The sequence below is a fragment of the Mus caroli genome, unplaced genomic scaffold, assembly GCF_978045245.1.
Source record: "Mus caroli unplaced genomic scaffold, Mus_caroli_1 scaffold_13, whole genome shotgun sequence".
In the NCBI taxonomy this organism is placed as follows: Eukaryota; Metazoa; Chordata; class Mammalia; order Rodentia; family Muridae; genus Mus; species Mus caroli.
The window spans coordinates 103,502,379-103,529,054 of record NW_028227268.1 but is presented as its reverse complement, the minus strand read 5'-3'; the positions used below and the strand labels follow the sequence as shown (position 1 = coordinate 103,529,054).

Here is a 26,676-nt window from a genome sequence, read left to right as displayed (position 1 = left end):
CAAGCCAGGGGAAGCAAGCCAGCAAGTAACATCCCTTCATGGCCTCTGCATCAGCTCCTGCTTCCTGACCTGCTTGAGTTCCAGTCCTGAATCCTTTGGTGATCAACAGCAATGTGGAAAGTGTAAGCTGAATAAACCCTTTCCTCCCCAATTTGCTTCTTGGTGTTTTGTGCAGGAATAGAAACCCTGACTAAGACAATTGGTACCAGGAGTGGGGTATTACTGTGCTAGGCCTGACCATGCTTTTATTTGAAAGAATTTAGATTTTGGGACTTTGGATTTGGAAAAACAGTGGAATGCTTTAAATGGGGCTTAATGGGTCATCCTAGTAGGAATATGGAAGACTTTGTTGCTGGGAGTAATTTCAACTGTGTTGACCTGGCCCAAGAAATTTCAAAGGAGAAGAATTTCAGAATGTAACATAAAGACTGTTTTTGTGGTATTTTGGTGAAGAATGTGGCTACTTTTTGCCCTTGTCTGAAAGGTCTGCCTGAGGCTAAGGTGAAGAGACTCAGTTTAATTGCATTGACAGCAGAAGTTTCAAAAAAAGCCCAGCAATGACTTTGTTCTCTGGTTAAGTCTTTTTTTTTTTTTTTTAATTTATTTATGGAGTTGGCTTTTCAGTCTTTGAGATTGAATCTTTTTCTTTTTTCTTTTTTAAAGATTTATTTATTTATTATATGTAAGTACACTGTAGCTGTCTTCAGACACTCCAGAAGAGGGAGTCAGATCTCGTTATGGATGGTTGTGAGCCACCATGTGGTTGCTGGGATTTGAACTCCAGACCTTTGGAAGAGCAGTCGGGTGCTCTTACCCACTGAGCCATCTCACCAGCCCTCTGGTTAAGTCTTATGAAGAGAAGTTTGAAAAAACATAGCAAGCTTAGAAAGGAAAAATATAAAATGTATGTCTCAAGTATTACAAGGGGTACCAGGAAGTGAAATAGAGCAAAATCCTGTGTTCTAGAAGATAACAAATTACGGGAGTGAGACTTTGGGGCAAGATCCTACCCAGCTAAATTTAGATCCAGGTATGGTGGCCCACACCTTTAATCTCAGGAGACACGCATGCTGATCTCTGTGTTCAAGATCAATCTACAGAGCAAGATCCAGGACAGCCAAGTTTAGGCAGTGAAGGATTTGGAAAACATAAAGCCAGTGATAATGTAATAGTCATGTTCTAGTTCTTGCAAGCAGCAGAATTCAGCAACTTCAGCCATGTCGCTCTGGCTCTAGAGTTAAGAATGGAAGGAACTAGCTGGGCATGGTGGTGCATGCCTTTCATCCCAGCACTTGGGAGGCAGAGGCAGGTGGATTTCTGTGTTCGAGGCCAGCCTGGTCTACAGAGTGAGTTCCAGGACAGCCAGGGCTACACAGAGAAACCCTGTCTCGAAAAACAAAACAAAGAAAGAAAGAATGGAAGGAACTACTGGGACAATTGATGCTGGTTAGCTGGAGCTAAGAAATTAGCAATGAATTAAGAAGAGACCAGCATCACTGAGGTGAAATCTTCTGGGAATTGTTTTCTGGAAGCACAAAGAAGCTGTGTTCCAGAGATAGCCAAGGTTGTACCTCATGCTGTGGCTGGACTTGGCAATGTGTAAGAGTCACCCAGGTGGTTTTGGTTTTGAAGGCATGAAGGGGTCATGAAGAACAGCTGTGTCTCAAATATGGAGGTGGTGATACGGCTCAGCAAGGTAAAGCATCTGCCACACAAGCCTGAGGACCCAAGTTCAATTCCCAGACTCACACATAGGTGAAAAGAGAAAACCAACTTCACAAAGCTGTTCTCTAACTTCCATAGGCACACAGTGACACGAGTGTGCTACCAACCCTACATCACAGATGCACAAAATAATGCTTTTAGATGCTGGAAAAGTTCATCTTCTTAAAATTTTTATTTATTGAAACAAGGTCTTATTATGTAGCCCTACTGGACTCAATGTTACAGGGCTCCACCTGCCTCTGCCTAAGTGCTGTGAAGCAACTGTCTTTTGAGTTTGGCAATGCAAGCCCTAGTGAATGTTATATTACCAAAGCAGATGCCAAGTATAGTTTCACAAACCTGTGATACCCACATCCAGGGACCAAGGCAGGAGAGAATGGAGACAGACAGACAGACAGACAGACAAGGATATAGCTATAGACAAGGGCTATAGCTCAAATAGTAGAAGACTAGGAAGCCCTGGGTTCAATCCCCAGAACCAGAAAAATAAATACTAGGGCCAAGGAGGTGGCTCAGTGGGAAAAGGCACCTGTTGCCTAGTCTAAGGACCAGAGTTTAATCCCAGGGATCTACATGGTGGAAGACGAGAAGCAACTTATCCTCTGCCAGGTGCATCATGGAGTCTATACATATTCAAAATGAGTAAGAAAGTGTAGCAAATGGTTTTTTTGTTTTTTGTTGTTTTAAAAACGAGTTGAAATGAGAAAGTTCCCGTGTGGTAACTAGTACAGTTACTCTAAACGAGTGCCTTGCTCAAGAGATTGTACCTTTGCACTTTGCAAAACTCAGTGTGTTCACTAGTTTAAACATAACAGTTCATAGCACACATTAGAGCTGGCATTTTACAGATGGGAAACGAGGACTCTCCTACCCCACCCAGACAGTCCTTGGGGCTCTCCTCTTTCCAAGTCTGCATCAGTCCTGGAGCCTACCTTGAGCCTGCCTTTCGTCAGGAGCCCCAGGAACAGCTCTTTCCTTCTGTATACCTTAACTTGATGCAGTGTTTAGTGAGCTCAGGCCTGAAGTGGCTAGTGCTCCTATGACCAGCTGAAGGCACTTTGGTGTGAAACACTTCACAAGCGTTTGCTCTTTGGTTTTTAGTAAGCCCAGTCCATGGAGAACGTGACGTGGATTCCCTGAGAACAAGCAGGTGACCTCCTGGCCACAGGCATCGAGAGCCTGGAGGCCACGTTCAGAGTCCTTAGAATTTGTGGCCTTGTCTTGGAAGTTGTTCAACCTTGTCTGAGGCCCTAGATTTACATCAGAACACGACAAATGAGTTCCAGGTCTCTGTAAACTGTTTACTCAAAACAGGAAGGTAAGTTAGAGAAAGCATGGTAGCTAAGTTAGCAGTGGCCGCTGGAATCCTGATGGCCCCTGAGAAGAACACTTGAGGAGAAGCATTTGAATTGCCTGAAGCAAGAACTTGCCTGTGTCTGTGGAACTAACTCACTGAGGTTGGTGTCTCAGTTAAGGTCACTGTTGCTGTGAGGAAAGATGATGATCAAAAGCAACTTGGGGAGGAAAGGGTTTTCACCCACAGTTCCACTTCAAAAGCAGTGAGGGCAGGAACTCACACAGGGAAGGAAGACGAGAGGAAAACTCCTGGAGGCAGGAGTTAATGCAGAAGCCATGGAGGGGTGCTGCTAACTGGCTTGCTCAGCTTGCTGCTTTCTTCTTTCTTCATCTTTCTGTTGTTGTTTGTTTGTTTGTTTTTGTTTTGTTTTTGAGACAGGGTTTCTTTCTGTAACAGAGCCCTGACTATCCCAGACTCACTTTATAGACCAAGCTGGGGGGCTGGTGAGATGGCTCAGTGGGTAAGAGCACCCGACTGCTCTTCAGAAGGTCCAGAGTTCAAATCCCAGCAACCACATGGTGGCTCACAACCATCCACAACGAGATCTGGCGCCCTCTTCTGGAGTGTCTGAAGACAGCTACAGTGTACTTACATATAATAGACCAAGCTGGCCTTGAACTTACAGGCCTCTGCCTCCTGCCTACTGGGATTAGAGACATGCTACTGGGATTAGAGACACCACCACATCCGGCTTCAGTTTGCTTTCTATAGAACCCAGAACTACAAGCCCAGGGACGGCTCCACCCAGAATGGGCTGGACCCTCCTCCATTGATCAGTAATTAAGAAAATGCCTTAAGCTGCATCTAAGGGGAGCATTTCCTCCACTGAGGCTCCCTCTTCTCTGATGACTAGTTTGTGTCCAGCTGGCCGAGCAGTAAGCAAGCTCTCCATGTTGCCTTGGTGGGAACATCCCATTAGAAGGTATCTACAGAGGCCTAACTGTGCAAGAGAACACTGCCCGGTGGGAACAGTAACTGCTTCTATGCAGAGTGGCTGTGTTACTTACTGCACAGCTGATTTCAAGCTCCAGGACATTTTCCCTCATCTCCATGCTGTGAAGAGAGATACTGTTTTAAATAGCAGTGTTACTTACAGGAGCCCAGATATGGGTCTGCTGTCCCTGCAGCAGAAGGACATGATTAGTGGTTGGCCTATCTCTAAAAGCCCTGAGGAGCAGAGGGCAGGCAGGCAGGAAGGAAGGATGTGTAGGATAAACAGAATAAACCCAAACCAAAAATAAGCAGCAAGAGAGTGCTTCAGAGGTGCAGGAGTCTGTAAGGCCACAGCTCCTGGGAGAGCTGGGGTGGCCTGGGAGAGCTGGGGTTACCACCTGCATTAAACGCTTTCCCATGCAATGGGAATACCAAACAAAAGCAGCTGCGGATGGGGAAAGGGCTTGACTGAAGTCCCAGAAACAGATTTCTCTTAGGTTTTTCCATATTCAGACATTGTTTTAAAAATGTGTATATAAAGTAAGATCTGGGCATGGTGGCACATGCCTTCAGCTCCAGGCAGAAGGATCACTGTGAATACAAAGCCAGCCTGGTCTACATTGTGAGTTCCAGACCACCCAAGGCTACATACTGAGGCACTCTCTGAAACAAATAAAACCAATGTAAGTACTTAGTACTCAGTAAACGTGACCACCACAACTGTCTATCACGTCCCCATTGTTCTTAGCTACCTCCAGTATGCTGACCTCTGGTAGGTCTCCTAAAAATTCAAGATGCATTCTTACCTCCAAAAGGCAGTAAATCTAGAAAGGAGAATCCTTCCTCCAAAAGAATTTGAAACAAGCGCTTTAAACGGATTAGTCTAGAAGTGCAGAACTATATGATTCTGACAACGCTGTGTTCCCAAGCGCACAGTAGGCTCTCTGGGGAGCACATGGGGAGTCGTCTGAGTCTCTGCTGAGCAAGTATTAGGAGGTAAGCCTTTGCCTTCATTCTTTTATAGCACTCCCAATTAAGCAAAGCCACTGGCTGGTTTCAATAAACCAAAATGTTCTCAAGGGGTCAGCAGCTAAATTCTTACAAAATTGCCCCCATGGTCTTCTAACTATAAAACCCCCTTCTGAGACTGCTGTCTCTGTTTCTGAAAGTGAACACAGTTGCTTGTGTTATAATGAACACCCCAAGAGATTCTCAGGCACTCTGAATGAGGGGTGTGCTGGCCTGAATCTGACTGGAAGTGTGGGAGAGGATGGTGTCTGGGAGAGACCTTTGTCTAACTGGAAATCCTTTATGGCGACACCATCAGAAATCCAAGATAGCTGGGGTAGATGGTTTCCTCATTTTTCTTTCATAAATCAGTGGGTATTCTTGGCAGAGTCTGTCCTCTGCAGGGGCAGGGGTGCAGCTGTGAATCCAGGGGAGGGTTTCTCTCTCTCTCCCTTCTCCCATCCTGCCTGCTTTCCTGCCTTGCACAGATGTAGTTCATCCCTGTTGGCCTCACAGCTAATCCTTTCAGCAGACAGCTCCTGATCTGAAGGAACCGGTCGGAGTATCCTGGAGAACAGTAATAATGCAAGGTGGTAGGGAAAATCCTTCCTCCTGATGTAAAGTCACGCTGTGCGGCTTTGAGATGCTGCTCAGCGCTGCATTTTAACCCCACCGGTCCAGGAACTGGAGAATGGCTGAAGCTTAGCCATCTGGGCCACATTTAAATTTTTCAGTCACTGACTCAGTGATGGAAGTAGCCAGGAAAGCACATGAATTCAAACCTCTCTGGACTCTCCAAACGTGAGGATTTCTTTTCTTTTTCTTTTTTTTGTTTTTCGAGACAGGGTTTCTCTGTGTAGCCCTGGCTATCCTGGAACTCACTTTGTAGACCAGGCTGGCCGGGAACTCAGAAATCCGCCTGCCTCTGCCTCCCAAGTGCTGGGATTAAAGGCGTGTGCCACCATGCCTGGCTGACGTGGGGAGTTCATTGCATGAACAACTCCTTTCAGTTATTCCAAAGCCAAGATGCAAGGACGCAAGGAAAACTTCCAATTCCAAGGCCTTTTCACTGGCTCATACCACAAACCTGACCTTCGTTTGAATGGTATGAACAAATAAAAATACTAAAGGCATAAAGAAGTGCTACATATATTAAACAGGAGAGGGGTATTAAGAAAAAAATCAACTCCTCTGAGAGATAGTAGTGTTAATCAGAACTAAACATGGTATTGTCACACCCTTGGATGAATAATAACAGTCAGACATGTGACCGACCATATGTAATCCCTGGATTCAGGAGCTGAGGCAGGAGGATCACCATGAGTCAGAGGCCAAACTAGGCTAGAGACATGCTGTCTCAAAAGAAAAAGAGAAAGAAGAGAGGGTTGTAGAGACATCTCGGTAGTTAAGGGTGCTTGCTGCTCTTCTAGAGGACCCAAGTTCAGCTCCCAGCACCTACAACGGGCAGTTACAACTATCTGTAACTCCAGCTCCTGGAGATACAATGCCCCCTTCTGGCTTCTGAGGTCACCCACACACCTGGCATAAATATGAGTCCGTGCCTTTACTCATTAATGTGTATGAAAAGTAGCCGGCTGCAGCTATACACATGGACAAGGTGTCTGTTTGCAATGTGGGACTCCTCTGAAGGACAGTTTAATGGCTTCTCTGGGTAAGAAGTAATTTCCTTCTTCTAAACCTATTCATACGGCCCACACAAATGAACTGAGTCTGTAAAGATAGTGTGTATTTCATGTTAGGTATATTTTAGGGGTTTTGTTTGTCAGTAGTGTTGGGTCTCACTATTAGCCCAGGCTGCTTTCCAGTGCCTGATCTTTTGCCTTGCCTTCCCAAGTGCTGGGATAGTCACTGTCTGCTGCTGCCCTCCTTAGAGCTTCTTGTAACAACGGTCTCTCCTGGGATCTGTGCCCTCTTCTGGCATGCAGGTGTACATGCAGGCAAAGCACTGTGTACAGAAGTAAATGGAAAAACAGTTCTTACGTCCTGAATCCTGCCCAAAGTAAGTGTTGTTCCTAACAGTAGTTCAAGTGTTGATTTTGTTTAGTTATACAATACTAGAGATCAGACCTAAGGTGTTATGCGTTTAGTGACAGCTACAAAGTCAAGTAAACAACATAGATCATGATGCACATTTGGGTGGCAGTGTTCACTCATAATTTTGAAATACTCAAAGTACAGGTGTAAAGGAAAACTTGCCTGGTTTAAGCTACTCCTTTTTTTAATATTATTTTGGTTTTTTTATGTTTTACTTTTATTTATTTTTACATGTGGTAGTATGTATAGTCCTCTGTGAGTGTGTGTGTGTCTGTGTGTATAAAATACAGTGAATACATGTTTCTTTACTGTGGTAGTTTGGAAACACTTGGCCCAGGGTGTGGCACCTGTATTAGGAGACAGACTCCTTGTTGGAGTAACTGTCACTGTGGGGGTGGGCTTTGAGACTCTCCTCCTAGCTGCCTGAAGTCAGTCTTCTCCTGTTTGCCTTCGGAACAAGATGTAGAACTCTCAGCTCTTCCAGTACCATGCATTCGTGCAGGCTGCCACGCTTCCCGCCTTCAAACCTCTGAATTGTTAAGCCAGCCCCAATTAAATGTTGTCCTTTATGACGTTGCCTTGGTCATGGTGTCTCTTCACAGCAATGGAAACCCTAAGACAGGACCCCAGCAGTTATTTATACTACTGTAGGTCTAGCTCTCTGTAGCTGAGGAGTCAACTAACCAGGACTCCTCCCCCCCGACACACACACACACACAAAAGTTTACTGACATAGAGGTTTTTCTTTTTAAAAAAAGATGTGTGTGTGTGTGTGTGTGTGTGCTCTATCTGCATGTACAACTGCATGCCAGAAGAGGACATCAGAACTCATTATAAATGGTTAAAAGTTACCATGTGGTTGGTGGGAATTGAACTCAGGACCTCTGGAAGAGCAGCTGGTACTCAATCACTGAGCCATCATCCCAGCCCCATAGGAGGCTTTTCTTATTATTCCCTTAACAATGCACTATTTGCAGAGGATTTTCAGCACACGTGTGCAGTTATGTGTGTGCAGATACTACAATATTTATGTAACAGGTTGAGCATCAGCAGGTATGGAGCTAACCACTGACATATGGGCAACCCACTAGTGACTAGGGGGAACACCTGAAGAAAACTGACCCTCCCTCTTCCAGCAGCCATCAATTTCAACACTTCTTCAGCTAGGGGTGGGGCCTTCTGAGCCCCTCCCCATCCATGCTGGAAGGCTGGCTGGCCTGATCTTTTTTTTTTTTTTTTTAAAGATTTATTTTATTTATTTATTATATGTAAGTACACTGTAGCTGTTTTCAGACGCACCAGAAGAGGGCATCAGACCTCATTATGGGTGGTTGTGAGTCACCATGTGGTTGCTGGGATTTGAACTTCGGACCTTTGGAAGAGCAGTCGGGTGCTCTTACCCACTGAGCCATCTCACCAGCCCTGGCTGGCCTGATCTTATGCAGGTTAGCACACACACACTGCCAGGGCAGTGCACGTAATGAAGGTGCTCCACCACTGCACTAGCTGCACCTCCACCCACCTTGAATACTAAGCTGTGTGGGCATGATGCTAACTGGTTTTTTATTTTTTATATTTTTTTGAGATAGCGCCTAACATTGTAGTCCCAGCTAGCCTTGCCCTCACATCAATCCTCCTGCCTCAACCTTCTCAGTGTTAGGATTACAGGTGGGAGTCACCACAGCTGGCCAACATGGAATGGAACTTTGAGGACTGGGGACTGAACCCAGGGCTTCGTGGTTCCTAAGCAAGACTCTGTCAGTAGGCTACAGATCAGTCCAAGCATGAAAATTTAACTTGAGAAATATCTGCCTCAATTCCAACTCAACTGCCAAAATAATATCACAAGTGAGGCAGGAAAGCACAGAAAATAGTTTAGCAACTGGGGCTCCACTTGGCTTGGGCTATGCACATACCATTCTTCTAACAATGCACGTGGCAGAGGGAGACCTCTATCTGCATGTACGTTCACTCATCCCATTGCAATGTATCAACCTCTTAGCAAACTAAGACTTCCACACACCTACATCAAGCTCTACACCCCCCCACTGAGCTTAGATACATCTAAGCATATACCCAATATATTGCGGTCTGAGGGCCAATCTGACCTGAGTTGGCTTGGACAGTAAGGCAGGCTGTGACTGTTCAGGGAGAGTCTCATTTACCATTAGACACCGTTGTGTAATTGGGCACTCAAGGGTTTAAATTAGGTACATTATGGGAAGGGACATGCATAATAAAGTCATGACTTAATCTGTTAAGGTAGAAAGCCATCCTGACTATGTCGTGACAACCAAACTTTTCTTGAGCCCAGAGAAGGAAGCCCCAAATACTTGGGGAGCAAAGTACTTTGTAATGTATGCGCACTGTGATCTATACTTTGCTTTAAATAAAGTAGGCGGGGCTTAAAGAGCATCCTAGTAGGACCTAGGGAGTCAGTACAGCCAAGGGAAGCATAAACTATGTAGGTCCAGCTCAAGAGGTTTCAGAGGAAAAGAATTATATATATATATATATATATATATATAGAGAGAGAGAGAGAGAGAGTATTAAAATATATATATTAGGTTTTCTGAGACAGGGTCTTTCTGTGTAGCCGAGGCTGTCCTTGAACTCAGAGATCTGCCTGCCTTTGCCTCCTAAGTGCTAGGACTAAAGACATGAGCTACAATCACCTTTGGGAAGCAATATTATTATTAGCAGCTTGGCCACAAACCATCCTTGTGATGTTTGATAAAGAATGAGTCTGTCTGAGGCCCAACTGACAAGTGTTGGATTACTATCACTGGCAGAGGAACATTTAGGGCAGCCTAGTAATACTCCCTGTGTCCCATGGTTACTAGTGATCACTCCTCTGCAGTTCCATGTGAAAAAAGGAGAACTGGAATACTGATTAGGAGTGGTGACCTCAGGGCAAGACCCCATCCAGCTAGGCTTCCAACTGTGGGAAGTGAAGCTTATGCAGCAAAGGGAACTACCAACCCATCAGAGCTTATGCAAACCCAAGTCTCAGAGGGGGCCATGCTCCATGGATGCAGCAGAATTTGGCAGCTTTGGCCACACTGTTTCTGGATTTAAGGATACAGGAGGAAAGTTGTGGAATCTTACTTTGTGGTTGAAAGACACTGAAGCCAGGCATGTGGCAGGGGAGCTCCTTTATGGAGGGGCTTCACTGCGTGAAGATGTGAAGATGAAGCCATTGTGTTGGATTGTGTTGGAGACTCAGGATGCTGGGAGATGCCAGAGTTGTGGGATACCTGCAAAGGAGAGCTGCAGACGGGGTGTGGAACCAACCAACCCAAGAGAAGTATGTTATACACCATCAGGAAAGCTGGAAGGAGAGCCATCTAATAAGCACCTTAACACCAGACATGGGGTTAATGAATTGGCATTTGCGTGACTGGGCTTTGTTCTTGCTTTGCCCAGTTATTTCCTCACTACGCTCCTCCCTTTCCTCCCTCTTGGAATGATAATGTATATTCTGTGTGTATGCTGGAAGTTTGTGATCTGCTTTCTGATTCTGACTTTATAGGGGTTATAATTAGAAGGAAGATTGCCTTGTTGAGGCTGTGACAAGACTATGGTGACTTGAAGTTGGACTGAATGCACTTTGCATTGACACAGCCACAGGCAAGCCTATGGAGGCCAGGGAGTGGAATGTGGTGATCTGAATGAGAATGGGCCCCAGAGACTCATAGAGCTGAAGAAATCACCAATTAGTGGTGCTGCTTGGGAAGGATTAGGAGGCGTGGCCTTAGTGGGGATGGTGTGTTACTTGGGGAGGGAGGGCTTTGAGGTTTCAGAAACCCAGACTAGGACATTTTTCTCCACCTGCCTGTAGCTCAGGATATAAGCTCTCATCCCCATGCCTGCCTGCTCCCATGCTTCCTCCTACCACAATGTTATGGACTAACCTCCTGAAACCAGGCAAACTCCCAATTAAATGTGTTCCTTTGTAAGCGTTGCTTTGGTTGTATTGTCTCTTTACAGCAACAGAACCTAAGACCCTGTGTTGCAGGATTTTCCCTGTCCAATTACATTAGTGCAGGGGAGACCTGTGATTGGACGGGGAAAAGGAGGCAGAGCTACAAGTGGAGGACAGAGTGCGTCTCGGGGGAGGGGGGAAAGGAAGATGGTGGAGGAGAATCAGCATGGCTATGACCAGCCACAGGTTGTTATATCATAAAGGTTAGAATATTGGGATAATTTGTCTTGTCTAGGTGGGCAGCTTTTATCATTATCAATTGGGTCTGAAATTACTATATTGGCATCTTGTGTATTGAGAATTTACTGATATATAAATCTGACTGGTTAACTATAAGCATTGAGTCTTGTTTTTACCGGGTTACTGGATATTGTCCTATCAAACTGTGAGAATGGTGGATCTATTTGGTTATTGGCATGTGGGGCAAAGCCAGCGGGATTCCTCCAGGACCTAAGTGCTGTGGCCTGCCAGTGAAGGTACTAGAGTGGGAACATGGCCTGGAGGGGCCGGAGAGTTGGCAGGTTCATCTTTTAATATTTCCCACAACAACCTTGTCTTAAAAATAAATTAAAATTAGCAAGATTTAATGAACTCAGTTTTACAGCAAAGTTTATGGGTGGAGAAAAAAACTGGAGTACAGCAACACTACAAACATGGAGGACTGTGCTATCACCTAGGGACCATACAGACCATCCAGTATTTTGGCAACTCGAGAGACTCAGGATGTCCTGAGGGACTCTGCCCATGGAAGGACATTGAAACTTGAGCAATTAATTTATAAAAAGACAAACCCATTCTCTAGCTCCCATTCTCAAGGCCAATGGAAACACAAGAAAAGGCCTCTTAACTAACTTTTTCTCTTGCTTTGATTACTTTGCCAAAAACCAAACCCAAACCAAACAAAACCAAACCTATGTACCCACGCAAGAGACAATTTAGTAGCTGAGAGCACTGAATGCTCTTTCAGAGGACCAGGGCTCAATTCCCAGCACCGATGTGGTGGCTCACAACTACTTGTAACTCCAGTCTCAAGGAGATCTGTTACCCCCTTCTGCTCTCCAAATGCACTGTACACACATAGTACACAGACAAACATGCAGCCAAAATTCCCATAGAAAATAAAGAAGGAAAACTAAAAACAAAACGATATGCCTAAGATCTTTGTGCAGATCAGTCCCAATGTCCATAAAGACTGTCATGTTACATATGTTGCATACATTATATGTCATGTTACATGTAAGTCTATCTAGAATTGATTTTGAAAAAGTACCTGTAATCTCTTAGGAAATAAACAATCTCTTAGAAGAAAATAAAACATATTCTAATGTAACTCTAGTTCACTTTTTCTTCTTTCCTTTCCTTTCCTTTCCTTTCCTTTCCTTTCCTTTCCTTTTTCCTTTCCTTTCCTTTTTCCTTTCCTTTCCTTTTTCCTTTCCTTTCCTTTCCTTTTTCCTTTCCTTTCCTTTTTCCTTTCCTTTCCTTTCCTTTTTCCTTTCCTTTCCTTTTTCCTTTCCTTTCCTTTTTCCTTTCCTTTCCTTTTTCCTTTCCTTTCCTTTTTCCTTTCCTTTCCTTTTTCCTTTCCTTTCCTTTCCTTTTTCCTTTCCTTTCCTTTCCTTTCCTTTTTCCTTTCCTTTCCTTTTTCCTTTCCTTTCCTTTTTCCTTTCCTTTCCTTTTTCCTTTCCTTTCCTTTCCTTTTTCCTTTCCTTTCCTTTTTCCTTTCCTTTCCTTTTTCCTTTCCTTTCCTTTTTCCTTTCCTTTCCTTTTTCCTTTCCTTTCCTTTTTCCTTTCCTTTCCTTTCCTTTCCTTTCCTTTCCTTTCCTTTCCTTTCCTTTCCTTTCCTTTCCTTTCCTTTCCTTTCCTTTCCTTTTTCCTTTTTTTCCGAGACAGGGTTTCTCTGTATAGCCCTTGCTGTCCTGGAACTCACTCTGTAGACCAGGCTGGCCTCGAACTCAGAAATCCACCTGCCTCTGCCTCCCAAGTGCTGGGATTAAAGGCATGTGTCACCACTGCCTGGCTTCTAGTTCACTTTCTTATATCTAAAAACTCTACTAGAAGGGATGGGTATGGTGATGTACACCTTTAATCCTAGAGTGGCAGAGGCAGAGGGGCAGAGGCAGGTAGATCTCTGTTTGAGGCTAGCCAGGACTACACAGAGAGAGCCTGTTTCACAAAAATACCAAAAATAAATGGCTAGGTTACAATAGTAAGTAAAACCTCAGTAGAAATAGTTTTGTCACAACAAACACTAAACCAGAGCTCGGCACTGTTGTGCACACCTCACCCCAGCATTTTGGAAGGCAGAGGCAGGAGAATCAGGAGTTCAAGTCCTCCTTGGCTACACAGCTACAGTTCCAGATCAACGTGGCTATGACAGCCTGTTTCTTCTGTCTACTCCACATAAGATAAACAACAGCAAAAGAGCCTTGAATGACCTTGAACTAACTCAGTTCTAAACACATCTTGCAGAGCAAAACTGAAAGTACAAATAAAAATATCAAAATTAAAGAGAAAAACTACTAAAAGAAAAAGACAAAATTCAAATTACGTTGAAAATCTTATTTATTTTCTTAATTAAAAAGAAGAATATTTGTGTTAAATTTAGAATATTTAGCTTTCCATTGATCTTTCCAATACTTGTCAGATAGATACTAACAGTGCTCAGAACTGTGAAAGTTAATACCCAATACCACATTTTCTAAGAAGTCCCTCAAGGCATTGGTGATTTTAATTTAAAAATAAAAGAATTTTAATTAGCATTGGAAATCTAAGTGACGATGGGTTTCAAGAGCTAAAAATCAGATCTTTAAAAAAACAGATTTTTTAAATTTTTTTTTTATTTTTGAAGGACTCAAACCTGGCACCTCCAATAGAATATAGCATGTCCAAACTCCCAAATTATTAAATTCATTATTTCACCTTAGAATAGGAAACTATAAAATGGAATTTCTAAATTATTACATATATAAATACATCATTTTAACAGTCATGTTTGCTAGCAGAATTATGAAATAAAAACAAATTCTACATTCAAGGTACAAACAACAATGCTCTTTCACTGTTTTATTCCAGATTCCATCCTGTTCTTTCTTGTTTTCACCCCTTTGTTTAAAGCCATGGTCAAAGCCAAGAGTTGATCGTTTGTCTACACTCAATAGTCCTCGGTACCAGTCCTATGTACAGCAGGAAATGGGCCCAGAACTCCCGAGACTGGAGAATTTGACAACATGATTTAGGAACGCTTAGGAATTCCACTGTGACTGAGTCACGCACCCAACACCGAGCAGCCGGCACCGCACCGCACCGGCGGGCTGTTGTGTGTCCTGAGCATGTCCAGCATGCACACAGACTTCTCCTATTTGTTCAAATTGAGGTAAGACAGGCAAAAATACTTAACATCACAGAAGCTGCAGTATTAGGACAAACTTCCTTTTGCTGCTGATTTCACATAAACTAATTTTAAAGTTATCTTAAAAAAAAATCCTTTAAAAATTCTGATTTTAAGCATCCAAAAAGAAAGAAAAAAGGAAAAAAGCCATTCTTTCAAATTCATCATTAGTAAAGAACATTTGAAATGAAGGAAAATATTTCTCTCAGAATCATCGTTTTGTATTTTCTGTGATACAGCTTCTTATTTCACTTCTCAATGTTAGAAAGACCCCGCCCGCCCGCACTTGGGTACCGCCTGATTCTTTCTGAGCTGACAAACAATACCAACAGGACACATGAGTAGGATTTTCTGACAGGTCTGCAAACACTCTTTCTGCAAGAACCCAAGAGGGCTGGGAGGAGCCTCCATAACTGTACAGACATGGCTGACTACTGGTACATTTCCTATTGCGGTTGTTGTTGCTAAAAGTTTAGTCCCAAGTCTCATGAAAAAACAAAACAAAACAACTGGCAGCAAATCCCAATGTGAATGTTAACCCACAGCCATGAGTTACTTCTCTGTACAGTAGCTCTCGTCGAGAAGCACTGATCAGGAACATAAAAGTACAACTTTCAAGAATGGAACTTGGTTGGTTCATTAGCTTAGTGCTTCCAGGAAAAACAACAGCATTAGAAAATGCCGGCCCTTGAGCGATTTTCTATCTGTAATTTGACCTGGAAAAAGCATTTCCTTTAAAATGTTACTTTTTCACTGATAGAGTATAGGAAATATACTCCCAGGTGACAGACAGTAATAAAACACTAGGCTTGCTTTTTTCCTGTCATATGGGAACAGTTCCAGGCAGACCGAAAGAAGAAAACTACCAAGTCAGAGTGCTGTAAATGAGGTCCATGCATCTTTTGTACCCGGAGCAGAAGACCTCAAAAGTCACAACAGAAAGGCCACCCATTTGTTCCATCACATAAAACTCTAGCCCAAACACCTTAGTTGTGAGCTTAATATTTCCCTAAGATGTTACTAGGAGACACTTCAGGGTACTTCAAAAGTAGCAGCAGTGAACTGCTGCTGAAAGCTAACACTACAGAGGAAAGGCCCTCCCGGGCTCTGGCTGCCCACCCACCCCTTACCACCCCCACCCAGCATATGTAAAAGCTCCTGTGAAAGTTTTTTCTTATGCTAATAAAGACATACCACCTACTGTGCTAAAACTAAAACTAGCAGCATTAGAGCAAGAAAGCAAAAATTGGAAGCCTACAAGAAGTTCTAAATGCCTACAAAGAAAGAGACAAAGCAGCAGCAACCCCTCGCCCTGGTAATGTCTGCAGAGAACTGGTAGCCATAAACAACCAGATTTACCCATAGTAACAAGAATTTAGCAATGCTTCCCAAGACAGAGAAAAACTTGACCTTTCTGTCAAAAGGGACAGAGAGCTTCTTTCAGTCCCGGAGTTGAATGACTTCAAAGATTGGCAATAAAGAAATATTTTTTTAAAAAGGGAAAAAGAAAAAGCATTAGACGCGTGATGGGGACAAGCCTGCCACTTTATCGAACAGTTACACCGAGTTTCTCCAGCACACGGACACCCTTTTCTTGGTACTCTTGTCTTGTCATCCAAAAGTTGTCTTTGTCTTTCATGATGTCTGCTAGGACTGCGCCACCCAAGAACACCATGTGCTTCCTGCGGGGTGGGTCTTCAATCCGGATCTTAAATTTCTAAAGAAGAAAGAGCAATGAGATCGTATTCGTATAATGCTCTGTTTCAGAAAGACTTCGAATATGTATTGTTGAATCTCTCCACAATCTGCAATCTATACAGGAAGTCAACAGGTGATTCCACTGCCTGCCCTCAGGCAATCAGCAACTGCTCATGTCATAACCCGAGACAGGTGTGAGGTGCGTATAAAAGGACTTGTCTGCCAACCCAGCTCTCTTTGTTCTAAGCATCCCTCTATCTACTCTGTGGTGCCCTCTTCCCCATCTCCTCTCCCTGCCCTCATGGCTCTGCTTCCATCTGTCAGCCTGTTTACAAGTCCACTTGCCTGCTATATATAGTCTATCCCTTCCCAGGTCCTCAGTTCTCTCTCTTCTTTACCCCAGGTCTGTTGCATGATGTTATTTCCCAGAGGCTCACCTCGGCATGAACCCAGCAAAGGTACCGCTCAGACACAAAAACATTCAGTATTTCCTCTTAAGCTCATGACCAGGAGACAAGAATCTTATTTCATACCTGTTATCTAGATTTGAAAAGCTGCACAACCAATTACTGTGTTAATCACCCAAGAACCAGAGCAAGGTTTTCTGAAGTTTCTGAGCAGTGTTCTTCAAGACCTAATACCACCATGACTCTAGCTTAGTGCAACACAATAAAACTGAGATGATTTTTCTGGATCTGGTATTGGTGAATGTCTTGGTTAGGTTTTTATGTCAACTTGACACAAGCTAAAGTTATTGGAGGTGGGGGTGAGAAAAATGCCTTCGTAACCTGCTGTAGGGAAGCCTGGGGACCAGTTTCTTAATGATTGATAGGGCTGGGGGCACAAGCGGGGGGCGGGCAGTCTATTATGTGTGTGTGGGCACCCCTGGCTTACTGGTTCTGTGTTCTATAAAAAAACCCAAAGCATAATGAGCACACCGGTAAGCAACAGTCCTCCACAGCATCTGTATCAGCTCCATGTATCTGACCCATTTGAATGCCTGCCTTGGCTTTATGAGAGTTAGGTTTTAAGTTTTAATTACTGTGCCTAAGAGAGCCATAAAACAAAAGTGCTCCTACCCCGTAAGCCACTTGCCTGAGGAGAGATACTTTCTGAAACGCTGGAGGTTACGGTATATGTAGGATAAGAAGGCCCTGTTCTTACTCCCTAACCAAGTTTGTTTGACTCAACTGCATTGGATGTGCTTGATGGCATGCAGAGGGGGGAGATACACAGGCAACAAATACATCAAGATGTATGTCTGCCCCTAGTTGGATGTAGGCAGAAGGCACACAGTCAGGAATGACATCATTCATATATATAATATATACATAAAAATATATAATATATATGAGATATATTGCATACAAGATACAATATGCTTGTCCGATTGGACCTGGTGAGAAATACTTGGCTTTATGGGCTTGCCTTGTAAGCCTCTGCAAAATGTGATTCATTGCCATTTTCTGGCAACCCAGGATTGGCCCTGGCCAGAGTCCATCATCCTAGCCAGTATTTAATTAAGCTTGTTTCAAATATGGCTCAAAATTGTGGTGGTAGACATACTCTCACCTGGTAGGGTTAACAGTTCCCCTCAATAGACTGATTCAGGGCATATTAACCAAATACTCTTTCCTCCCCCCCAAGTGCTTTCGGTCATGTATTTCTTGTAGCAATAGTAACCCTGAGACAGGACTAAACTCAAGACTTCATTCACATCTATTCATGTGGCTCAGAACTGAGCTCCACCCTGACCTCCAGTTCCTTTCTTATACACAAAACTCAAGTTCTATGGTCTTAAATTCAAACAGAAACATACTCAAAACAAGTAAGCCAGATTACTAAAGACCACCCACTGCCCCCCACCCCCGGTTTGTTTTTGCAACAGAAGCTCACTTTATAGCTCTGCTGTCCTGGAATTCATTATGTAGACCAGGCTGGCCTTGAACTCAGAGAGGTCCACCTAACTCTACCACATGAGTGTTGAGATTGAAGGGTATTATTGGTCCTGGGTTTCAGCACCAGATGAGTTAAAAAAATAAAAATAAAAAAGGAAGTATATGACTGCTCCTAGGTATGGTGGACGAGGTTTACTGGAGACACGAGGAGTCAGAGCCAGGGATACCTGGGAGAGTCCAAAGTGGGCATGATCCTGAGCAAAGGGAGGCAAAGGGGGAGGGGAGAGCCAAACCAAGAGGCTAGGAGGTAAAGGGCAGACAAAGGAGTATGGAGTGGGGATGTTGGGTAGGACTGATGTACAGGGTACCCAACCCTCAGAGAATCTTTGTGCTGTAACTACACCATTCAACATTAGCCAGACAAAACCCACAGACTGTCTTTATGACTTGGTACCATCAGGGAGTTGCAGCTTCCTAGTCTTTGATAAACGTGGGATGATTTGTAAGAAAAAAAACAAGCTCTCTCTGGAGCCCCTGGAGAGAAAACTTTTGCCACTTCTGTTTTTCATTTATTATTATTTATTAACTCATTGTGTACTGATAATGAGTGGCGGGCCAGGTGTGGTGGCGCACGCCTTTAATCCCAGCACTCGGGAGGCAGAGGCAGGCGGATTTCTGAGTTCAAGGCCAGCCTGGTCTACAAATTGAGCTCCAGGACAGCCAGGGCTATACAGAGAAACCCTGTCTTGAAAAAAACCATAAAAAAAAAAAAAAAAAAACCATAAAAAATAAAAAAGATTGGCATGCCTTTCAAAAATGTCTGAGTGGGCTGGAGAGATGGCTCAGAAGTTAAGAGCACTGGCTGGTCTTCCAAAAGTCCTGAGCTCAATTCCCAGCAACCACATGGTGGCTCACAAACATCTGTAATAGGATCTGATGCCCTCTACTGGTGTGTCTAAAAACAGCTACAGTGTACTCATATAATAAATAGATCTTAAAAAAAAAAATAGGAGTGTTTGAATGAGTGTTTAGGGTCATCTGGACTACATAAGGGCAATTGCTTTTGTCTCTATTTTCTTAAAACTAAAATTTAAGAAATTTGAGAAAATTTAAATTTAAGAAAAAAGGAACTAATTTTTTGTATTTTACCTCTGGCAGGATTATTTAAAATATCAATTGAAAATGTTAATTTTAAGCTTACTCCTTAAAATGATTTGGCTCTGAGGGAGTAGAGATTCTTCGGTTAAGAGAACATTTGCTAGGGAACAGAGTTCAATTCCCAGCAACTCCTGGCCACTCACAATGGTCTGTAACCCCAGTTCCAGAGGCTATGATACTTCTTCTGGCCTCCATGTACTCCTACACACATGTATACCCAGGCACACACATAAAAATAAATATTAAAAAGGGATTTGGCTCTGGTGTTTTCAAATGCTAATTATGGAAACTAAGGTTGAGAGAAACTTTGATTGCAAAATTTAGGAGAAATAATCTAAGGATAAAACATCTTTTTATTAAGTGCTTGAAAAGTATCTCAACTGCTTTGGCTAAACAAACTTAAGTGTAATATTAAAAGATTAATCTTAGAACTGACCTTTGTATTCATATACTTTTGCCTTGGTCCATTCAAAATGCATCCAATCAACAATGTTATGATGCTAACTTTTGCTTTGGAGCCGCCGCTGTTCTCAGGAAAGACTGCTTTCCCAGTAGTGCTCAGTGGCTACTCCTCTTTTACACTTCCCTTTTCACCAGGAGGCCCTAGAGCAGCTTTCTTTCTGAACTGCAACTTCTATCCTCCTCTTCTTCCAAACCTCCACAGCTGCTCTACAGCTTCTTCTCTCTACCCACCTCTCCTCCTTCATCACCTACCCTTCCCCAGTCATCTACAGCTGTTTCTTCCCATACCTACTCTTGACTAACAGATGCATAATATGCATGTTCTCTTTCTCTTGTATCTGCTATTATGTATTATCTGTACGCATGGCCTCTGTATGTGTGTGTGTGTTTGTGTGTGTGTGTGCGTGCGTGCAAGAACAGTTTTTGGAAGTCAGTTCTCTATTACCGTGAGTTGGTTCTAGGGGTCTAACTTGGGCCACCAGGTTTGGGACTTCAAGCACTGAAGCATCTCATCAGAGTTTGGTTTTTTTTTTTTTTTTGGTTTTCTCTGTGTAGCCCTGGCTGTCCTGCAACTCACTGGACCAGGCTGGCCTCGAACTAAGAGATCTACGTGCTCTGTGTCTCAAGTTCTGGGATTAAAGGAATGCATGTGCCACTACCACCTAGCACCTCCATTAAGAGAAGAGAGAGAGGAGGGAGTTACAGAGACAAAGTTTGGAGCTGAGATGGAAGGAAGGACCATTCAGAGACTGCCCCACTCGGGGATCCATCCCATAAACAGCCACCAAACCCAGACACTATTGTATATGCCGGCAAGATTTTGCTGACAGGACCCTGTTATAGCTGTCTCATATGAGGCTATGCCAGTGCCTGGCAAATACAGAAGTGGATGCTCACAGTCATCTATTGGATGGAACACAGGGCCCCTAAGGAAGGAGCTAGAGAAAGCACCCAAGGAGCTGAAGGGGTCTGCAACCCTATAGGAGGAACAACATTATGAACTAACCAGTACCCCCAGAGCTCATGTCTCTAGCTGTATATGTAGCAGAGGTTGGCCTAGTCGGCCATCATTGGGAGGAGAGGCCCTTGGTCTTGCGAAGATTATATGCCCCAGTACAGGGGAATGCCAGGGCCAGGAAGCAGGAGTGGGTGGGTTGGGGACCAGGGTGGGGGGCGGTGTATAGGTGACTTTCGGGATAGCATTTGAAATGTAAATGAAGAAAATATCTAATAAAAAAAAGAAAAAAAGAAAAGAGAGAGAGTGATAGTTAGTTAGTTAGCTATGTGTCTGAGTTTTGGCTACATGTATTTATGTGTACCGTGTATATACCTGGTGTTCAAGGCAGTCACAAGAGGGCACTGGATTGCCTGGAACTTGAGCTACAGATGGTTGTGACCTGAACCCGGCTTTTCTACAAGAGCAGCAAGTGCTCTTAACCACTGAGCCATTTCTCCAGACCTCTCCCCTCCTTTTTTTTTTTTACATCACCCTTGTTGACTTTTTTCCTCTCCTTACATTCATCCACTCAGGTAATCAAGTCAGAACCTGCTTTCAAGCAGCTCAGCACACAGTACAGAAGCTCTACATTTTGCTATAAATGTGTCACCAATCTTGCCTGGGTCCTTCACGCTGTCTGGCCGTCTAGGATATTTTCCCACTCTCCATTCACTCTCTTAGAGGACCGTTTGTTTCACCCTACTTCATGTTCAACCTCTGCCAGTTCTTCCTCTCATAACTTCCTGGCTTAACTTTCTTGGCTCCTCCTCCAACACCCTGGGCTTACAGATTCTTTTGAGGGTAAAAGTCTGACTACATCATAGAGGCCTAACTGACCTGCCTGCTTGCTAGCTTTCTTATCTCATTTTCTACCCTCTCTTGCTTACTTTGTCCCAGCCACACTGGGACATTTCTGCTAACTCATCCTTTTGCACTATTCCTGACTAGAAATGCTTAATCCCTAACTTGACACAGGTATCTGACCCAAAGACCTATCTAATCAGGAGTGAGGGAGCATACCGACTTGTTACCAACAATAACCTTTTTCTACCTTGTAGTCTTCCTTTCTTTTTCCCACACCATTTATTATTATTACTGGTAAACGACTTAAACTCACAGCATGGCCTAAATCAGTTTTGGCATAGGGATGGAGTTTCAAGATATGTTTTCTGGGTATAGTGTATGCTAGAGTGCTTGCTTAGGTCTTGCGCCCAACCCTAGAACTGCAAAACTGAGAAGGGAGATCAGTGTGTAAAAGTCACACTTTCAGTAGGGTTTACCAAAAGATAGTGCTACAGAGCAGACGCCCCTCAAAAAAGTCTACAGGGTAAGGAATGATCACCAGAGATGGATTTTAAATTCCCTACATAGCTCAATGAAATGAGAACTGTAAGTGAACTATTAGAAAGCACTGTAACATCGGTGTCTCTACACAGAATCCTCTGAAAAGTGGAATATTATCATCTAAAGCAAAGAGCAAATCCAAAGAATAAAAACCATGATTCCTGGTTGAGGCTGGGCTTGGTAGTATACACCTTTAATCCTAGAGGCAGGCAAGCTTGAGGTCAGTCTGGTCTGAGGTAGTTACAGAACAGCTAGGGTTACAGCACAGAATGCCTCACACAGTCTAGAGCTGAGAAGAGAGGGCATGCCAAAGAACTACCAGCAATTATATTCTAGTCCATGGTGACAATGACCAATAAAGTCCATTTTAAGAGCTGTGAGAATTTCTGAAACACAAACATGACTGAGGAGATAAGACATACAATAAATAGAAAAATAACCTAAAACCAGAATTCTAACAAGCTAAGAGTAAAGGCTGGTTACATATTCACAAAATTAAAAACCAAGATAGCCATGATGGTGTATAGGATCTATATGAATTATATATTATGATAATTATATATATTAAGAGCACTGAGTGCTCTTTTGGTAAACCCTACTGAAAATTGACTTTTACACACTGATCTCCTTCCCTTCTCAGTTTTGCAGTTCTAGGGTTGGGACGCAGGGCCTAAGCAAGCACTCTAGCATACCCTATGCCCAGAAAGCATATAGGTATCAGATCTATAATCCTGTCACCTGGGAGGCAGAGGTAAGCTCCTTCTATTCAAGGCCTGTACGGTCAACATAGTAAGTTCCAAGGGAGGCAAGACTACATAGGAAGACTGTGTCAAGAAAAGAAAGGAAGAAAGAGAGAGGGGAGGGGAGGGGAGGGGAGGGGAGGGGAGGGGAAGAGAGAAAGCAAGCCCAGGACATTTCCTCTCCTTTCTCTCCACAGCAAGAGCAGGTTCTTCCCAAACACTTGCACACTGCATACCAGTCCAGGCTGGAGAGATGGCTCAGTGGTTAAGAGCACGGACTGCTCTTCCAGAGGTCCTAAGTTCAATTCCCAATAACCACATGGTGGCTCACAATCATCTGTAATGGAACCCAAGGCTCTCTTCTGGTGTGTCTGAAGACAGCTACAGTGTACTCATAAACATGAAATAAATAAATCTTAAAAAAAAAAAAAAAGGATGCTACAGACTCCCAAGGACACTGGACTCGGTCACCTGTATTTTCTCAACAGAGTGTGACCTAGTAGGTAGAAGCACTACCCCCAAGACAATTTCCAGTGAGCCCTCAAGTCTTCAAGAGGCTAACTGCACCAAAATCTGTTATAAGACTTCTTGCTCCCTCTAGTGGTTGTCAAGATCCACAAGCTACTTTACAGGGTTTTAAAACAAAGGTAACAGCTGGTATAGATACTTACTGAAAGTTTTTCCACATCTCCTTTCAGAACTCGTTCTAAGTAAAGCTGTTTAAGCTCTCGTTCCAACCTCGATGGCAGGCCAGGATACATGGTGGAGCCTCCAGAGAGCACAATGTGCTTGTAAAACTCAGATCTAGGAAGACACAGTGGATAGTTAGTGTTAGATTATGAAAATGGTAGGGTTTTTTGTTTGTTTTGGTTTTGGTTTTACATTTTGGGGCTTTGGATGAGGCTCAGAAGAGCACTTGCCTAGCATGCATGAAACCCTGGGCTCCACACCAGCACCACATGAGCCAGGTGACTATGAAGGTAGAGGGAGGAAGATCAGAAGCTCAAGCCTCTGCTACAATAGGACTGTAACATGACAGCAATAAGATGCATCATGACATGGAAGGAGGAAAAACAGCTCAACATCACCTATCACCAATGAGCTATCACTGTACAACGGATAACAAATACAAGCCACAGCTCCAAACTGAGCTGCACCACATAACTGAATGTGGGGGCTGTGAATGACATGGTAACAGTAAAGGTTCTCTAAGGTGCAACAGCCAAAAAATTCAAAAGCAAGCATGCAATAAGTCTGTGGTGTTCACTGGTGGCTGCCCTCTGAGCACATCTACTGTGTGTGCAGTGTCCATGTAGCCATGCCATGCAGCACCTGGGCTCACCCAAGACTATGGCATGTTAGAAAACGGCTATTGTACGTACAGCTTCCCATCCTTACAAAATCATTACAGTAAACAAAGACATTATTGGTCTAAATCAGTATATTTTTAACCAGCACTTGGAAGACAGAGGCAGGTAGACTATGTTCAAGGCAAGCCTGGTCTTCATAGTGAGTTTCAGGACAGCCAAGGCTACACAGAGAAACCCTGTCTAAAATAAAAACTAATATTTGAATTTCTAACTTTTGAATTTCATTTAAAACAAAAAATGTTAAGTGAATTCTGACTCGAGATTAGCCCAGAATCTCCAATAATTTCTGAAATGGCCTTAAACATATTTGTGCCATTTTGTTCTGTTGTTTTTTACAGTACTGAGGTCTGAAGCTAGTGGCTCACACACGCTAGCCAAGTTTCTGCCTGAGATACAGCCTCATCTCTGTTGTGTTTTTGAGACAGGATCTCACTATGTAGCCATAGTTGGCCTGAAACTTGCTATGTAGGCTGTGCTGGTCTCAAATGCATATCTGTCCCCCAAGTGCTAGGATTAAAGACATTTGCCACCATGCAGTCCAGGATGGACTATATAGCTATGGCTGGTCTTAAACAGGTGTGAACCACCATACCCAGTTTAAGATTTAATTCTTTAAGAAAAAAAGATTTATTTTTATTTAATGTGTTTTTTTCTGCATTATTGCACGTGTACTTCCTGTGTGCCTGGTGCCTGATGAGGTCAGAAGAGTGTTCCAGATGCTCTGGTACTGGAGTTACAGACTGTGTGAGCCACCGTGTGGGTACAGGAACCAAATCTGGGTCCTCTGCAGGAGTAGCAAACACTCTTAACCACTAAGTCACCTCTCTAACCCCAAGACTTAATTCTTCTTTATGTTTTTATTTCGAGACAGGGTTTCTCTGTATAGCCCTGGTTGTCCTGGAACTCACTCTGTAGACCAGGCTGGCCTCGAACTCAGAAATATGCTTGCCTCGGCCTCCCGAGTGCTGGGATTAAAGGTGTGCGCCACCATGCCCAGCTCAAGACTTAATTCTTTATGTAAAACCAAATAAGCCCATTCATTTCATTAGTATGGAATTTGTTTTCATTTTTGATGCAAGATAAATTTTATATATATAAACTTCAAGATTCATTATCAGTAAATATTTGCCTATATAACTCTTATATACCTACATACTAGGAATTATGTAAAGATTTCTCAGCCAAAAAGGGGTCATAGCACGTATCATAGCACATATACAGTCACATAGTGGTATGTGACTTTAATCTCAGCACTTGGAAGACAAAGGCAGGTGGATCTCTTAAGAGTTTGAGTCCAAGGCCAGCCTAGTCTACATAGTGAGTTTCAGGCCATCCTAGGCTTTGTAGTGAAATAGACTCCTTCCTTCAAAGGGTGAATGTGATAGCTATTCTTGGTTGTCAACTTGACTACATCTGGAACTAACTAAAACCCAAAAACAGTGGAGTACATCTATGAGGATCTTCTTAATTTGAAATTGGAAGACCTATTTCCAATCACGATCTTTTAGATGGGAAGATGCACCTTTAGTGTGGGCCACACCCTGCCTGCTGGAAGCTTATATAAGAGCATGGAAGAAGAAGGCTTCCCTCCTTGCCGAATTGCTCTCCCCTCACTAACAAGCCTTCACTGGCACTAGAGCCAAGTCTTTGAGATTCCAGCTTATACGGAAGACCAGCCAAGATATCCAACATCATGAACTGGATTCTTGAACTGGAAGACAGTTATTGTTAGATTAGCTGGACCATAGTTTATAAATCACTCTAATAAATCTTGTGTGTATATGTGAGTGTGTGTGTGTGTGTGTGTGTGTGTGTGTGAGAGAGAGAGAATACACACACACACACATTTTATTTTGTAAATTTTGTTACTCTAGAAAACCCTAACAAGGGGGTATCACAAGTGAAAAGTTTAAAAAGCCCAGACATAAACTATGATCACCATTACAGATAACAGTATAGAAATGCTCCCCAAAACTAAAGATGGTACTATCAAACAATTCAGCAATCCACCACTAAATACATATCTCAAAGAATAAAAAAGAAATTGGTATACACAATAGAATGTAATTCTCCCTTAAAAGAAAGAAACCTTGTAATTTGTAGCAATGAAGACAGGCATGGAAGAAATTATGTTAGATGAATCCAGGCGGAGTACTGCATGGCCCTATTTACATGGAATCTGATGCTGAATCCAGTAGCAGAGGAGAGGATGATGGTTACCAAGGACAACAAGCTGGTGACTCAACGGAGGAGCTGCTAATCAAAAGCTATACAAATTCAGTTAGATAGGAGGCCTATCACGCAACACAGATTCTGTTTCTAAAATATATCTGAAAAGCACTGGGATTTTAAGAGTGCTAATCAAAAAAGCTGTATGTGCCGGGCGGTGGTGGAGCACGCCTTTAATCCCAGCACTTGGAAGGCAGAGGCAGGTGGATTTCTGAGTTCGAGGCCAGCCTGGTCTAGAGAGTGAGTTCCAGGACAGCCAGGACTACTACACAGAGAAACCCTGTCTCGAAAAACAAACAAACAAAAAAAAGTTGTATGTACAGTAATGTATA

The 26,676-nt window shown here is 43.2% G+C and overlaps 1 protein-coding gene across 1 annotated transcript in view; it reads right to left on the bottom strand.

The window, feature by feature from the left end:
• Positions 1-13,604: 13,604 nt before the first annotated feature.
• Positions 13,605-26,676, bottom strand: part of Actr2 (actin related protein 2) — a 49,599-nt gene continuing 36,527 nt past the window's right edge. Inside the window, exons 8-9 of the mRNA XM_021177502.2 lie at positions 23,417-23,549; positions 13,605-16,165 (exon numbers count right to left, since the gene is read on the bottom strand). Coding sequence (XP_021033161.1) covers positions 15,995-16,165; positions 23,417-23,549 — 304 coding nt within the window. The 3' untranslated portion in view covers positions 13,605-15,994. The remainder of the gene's footprint in view (positions 16,166-23,416; positions 23,550-26,676) is intronic.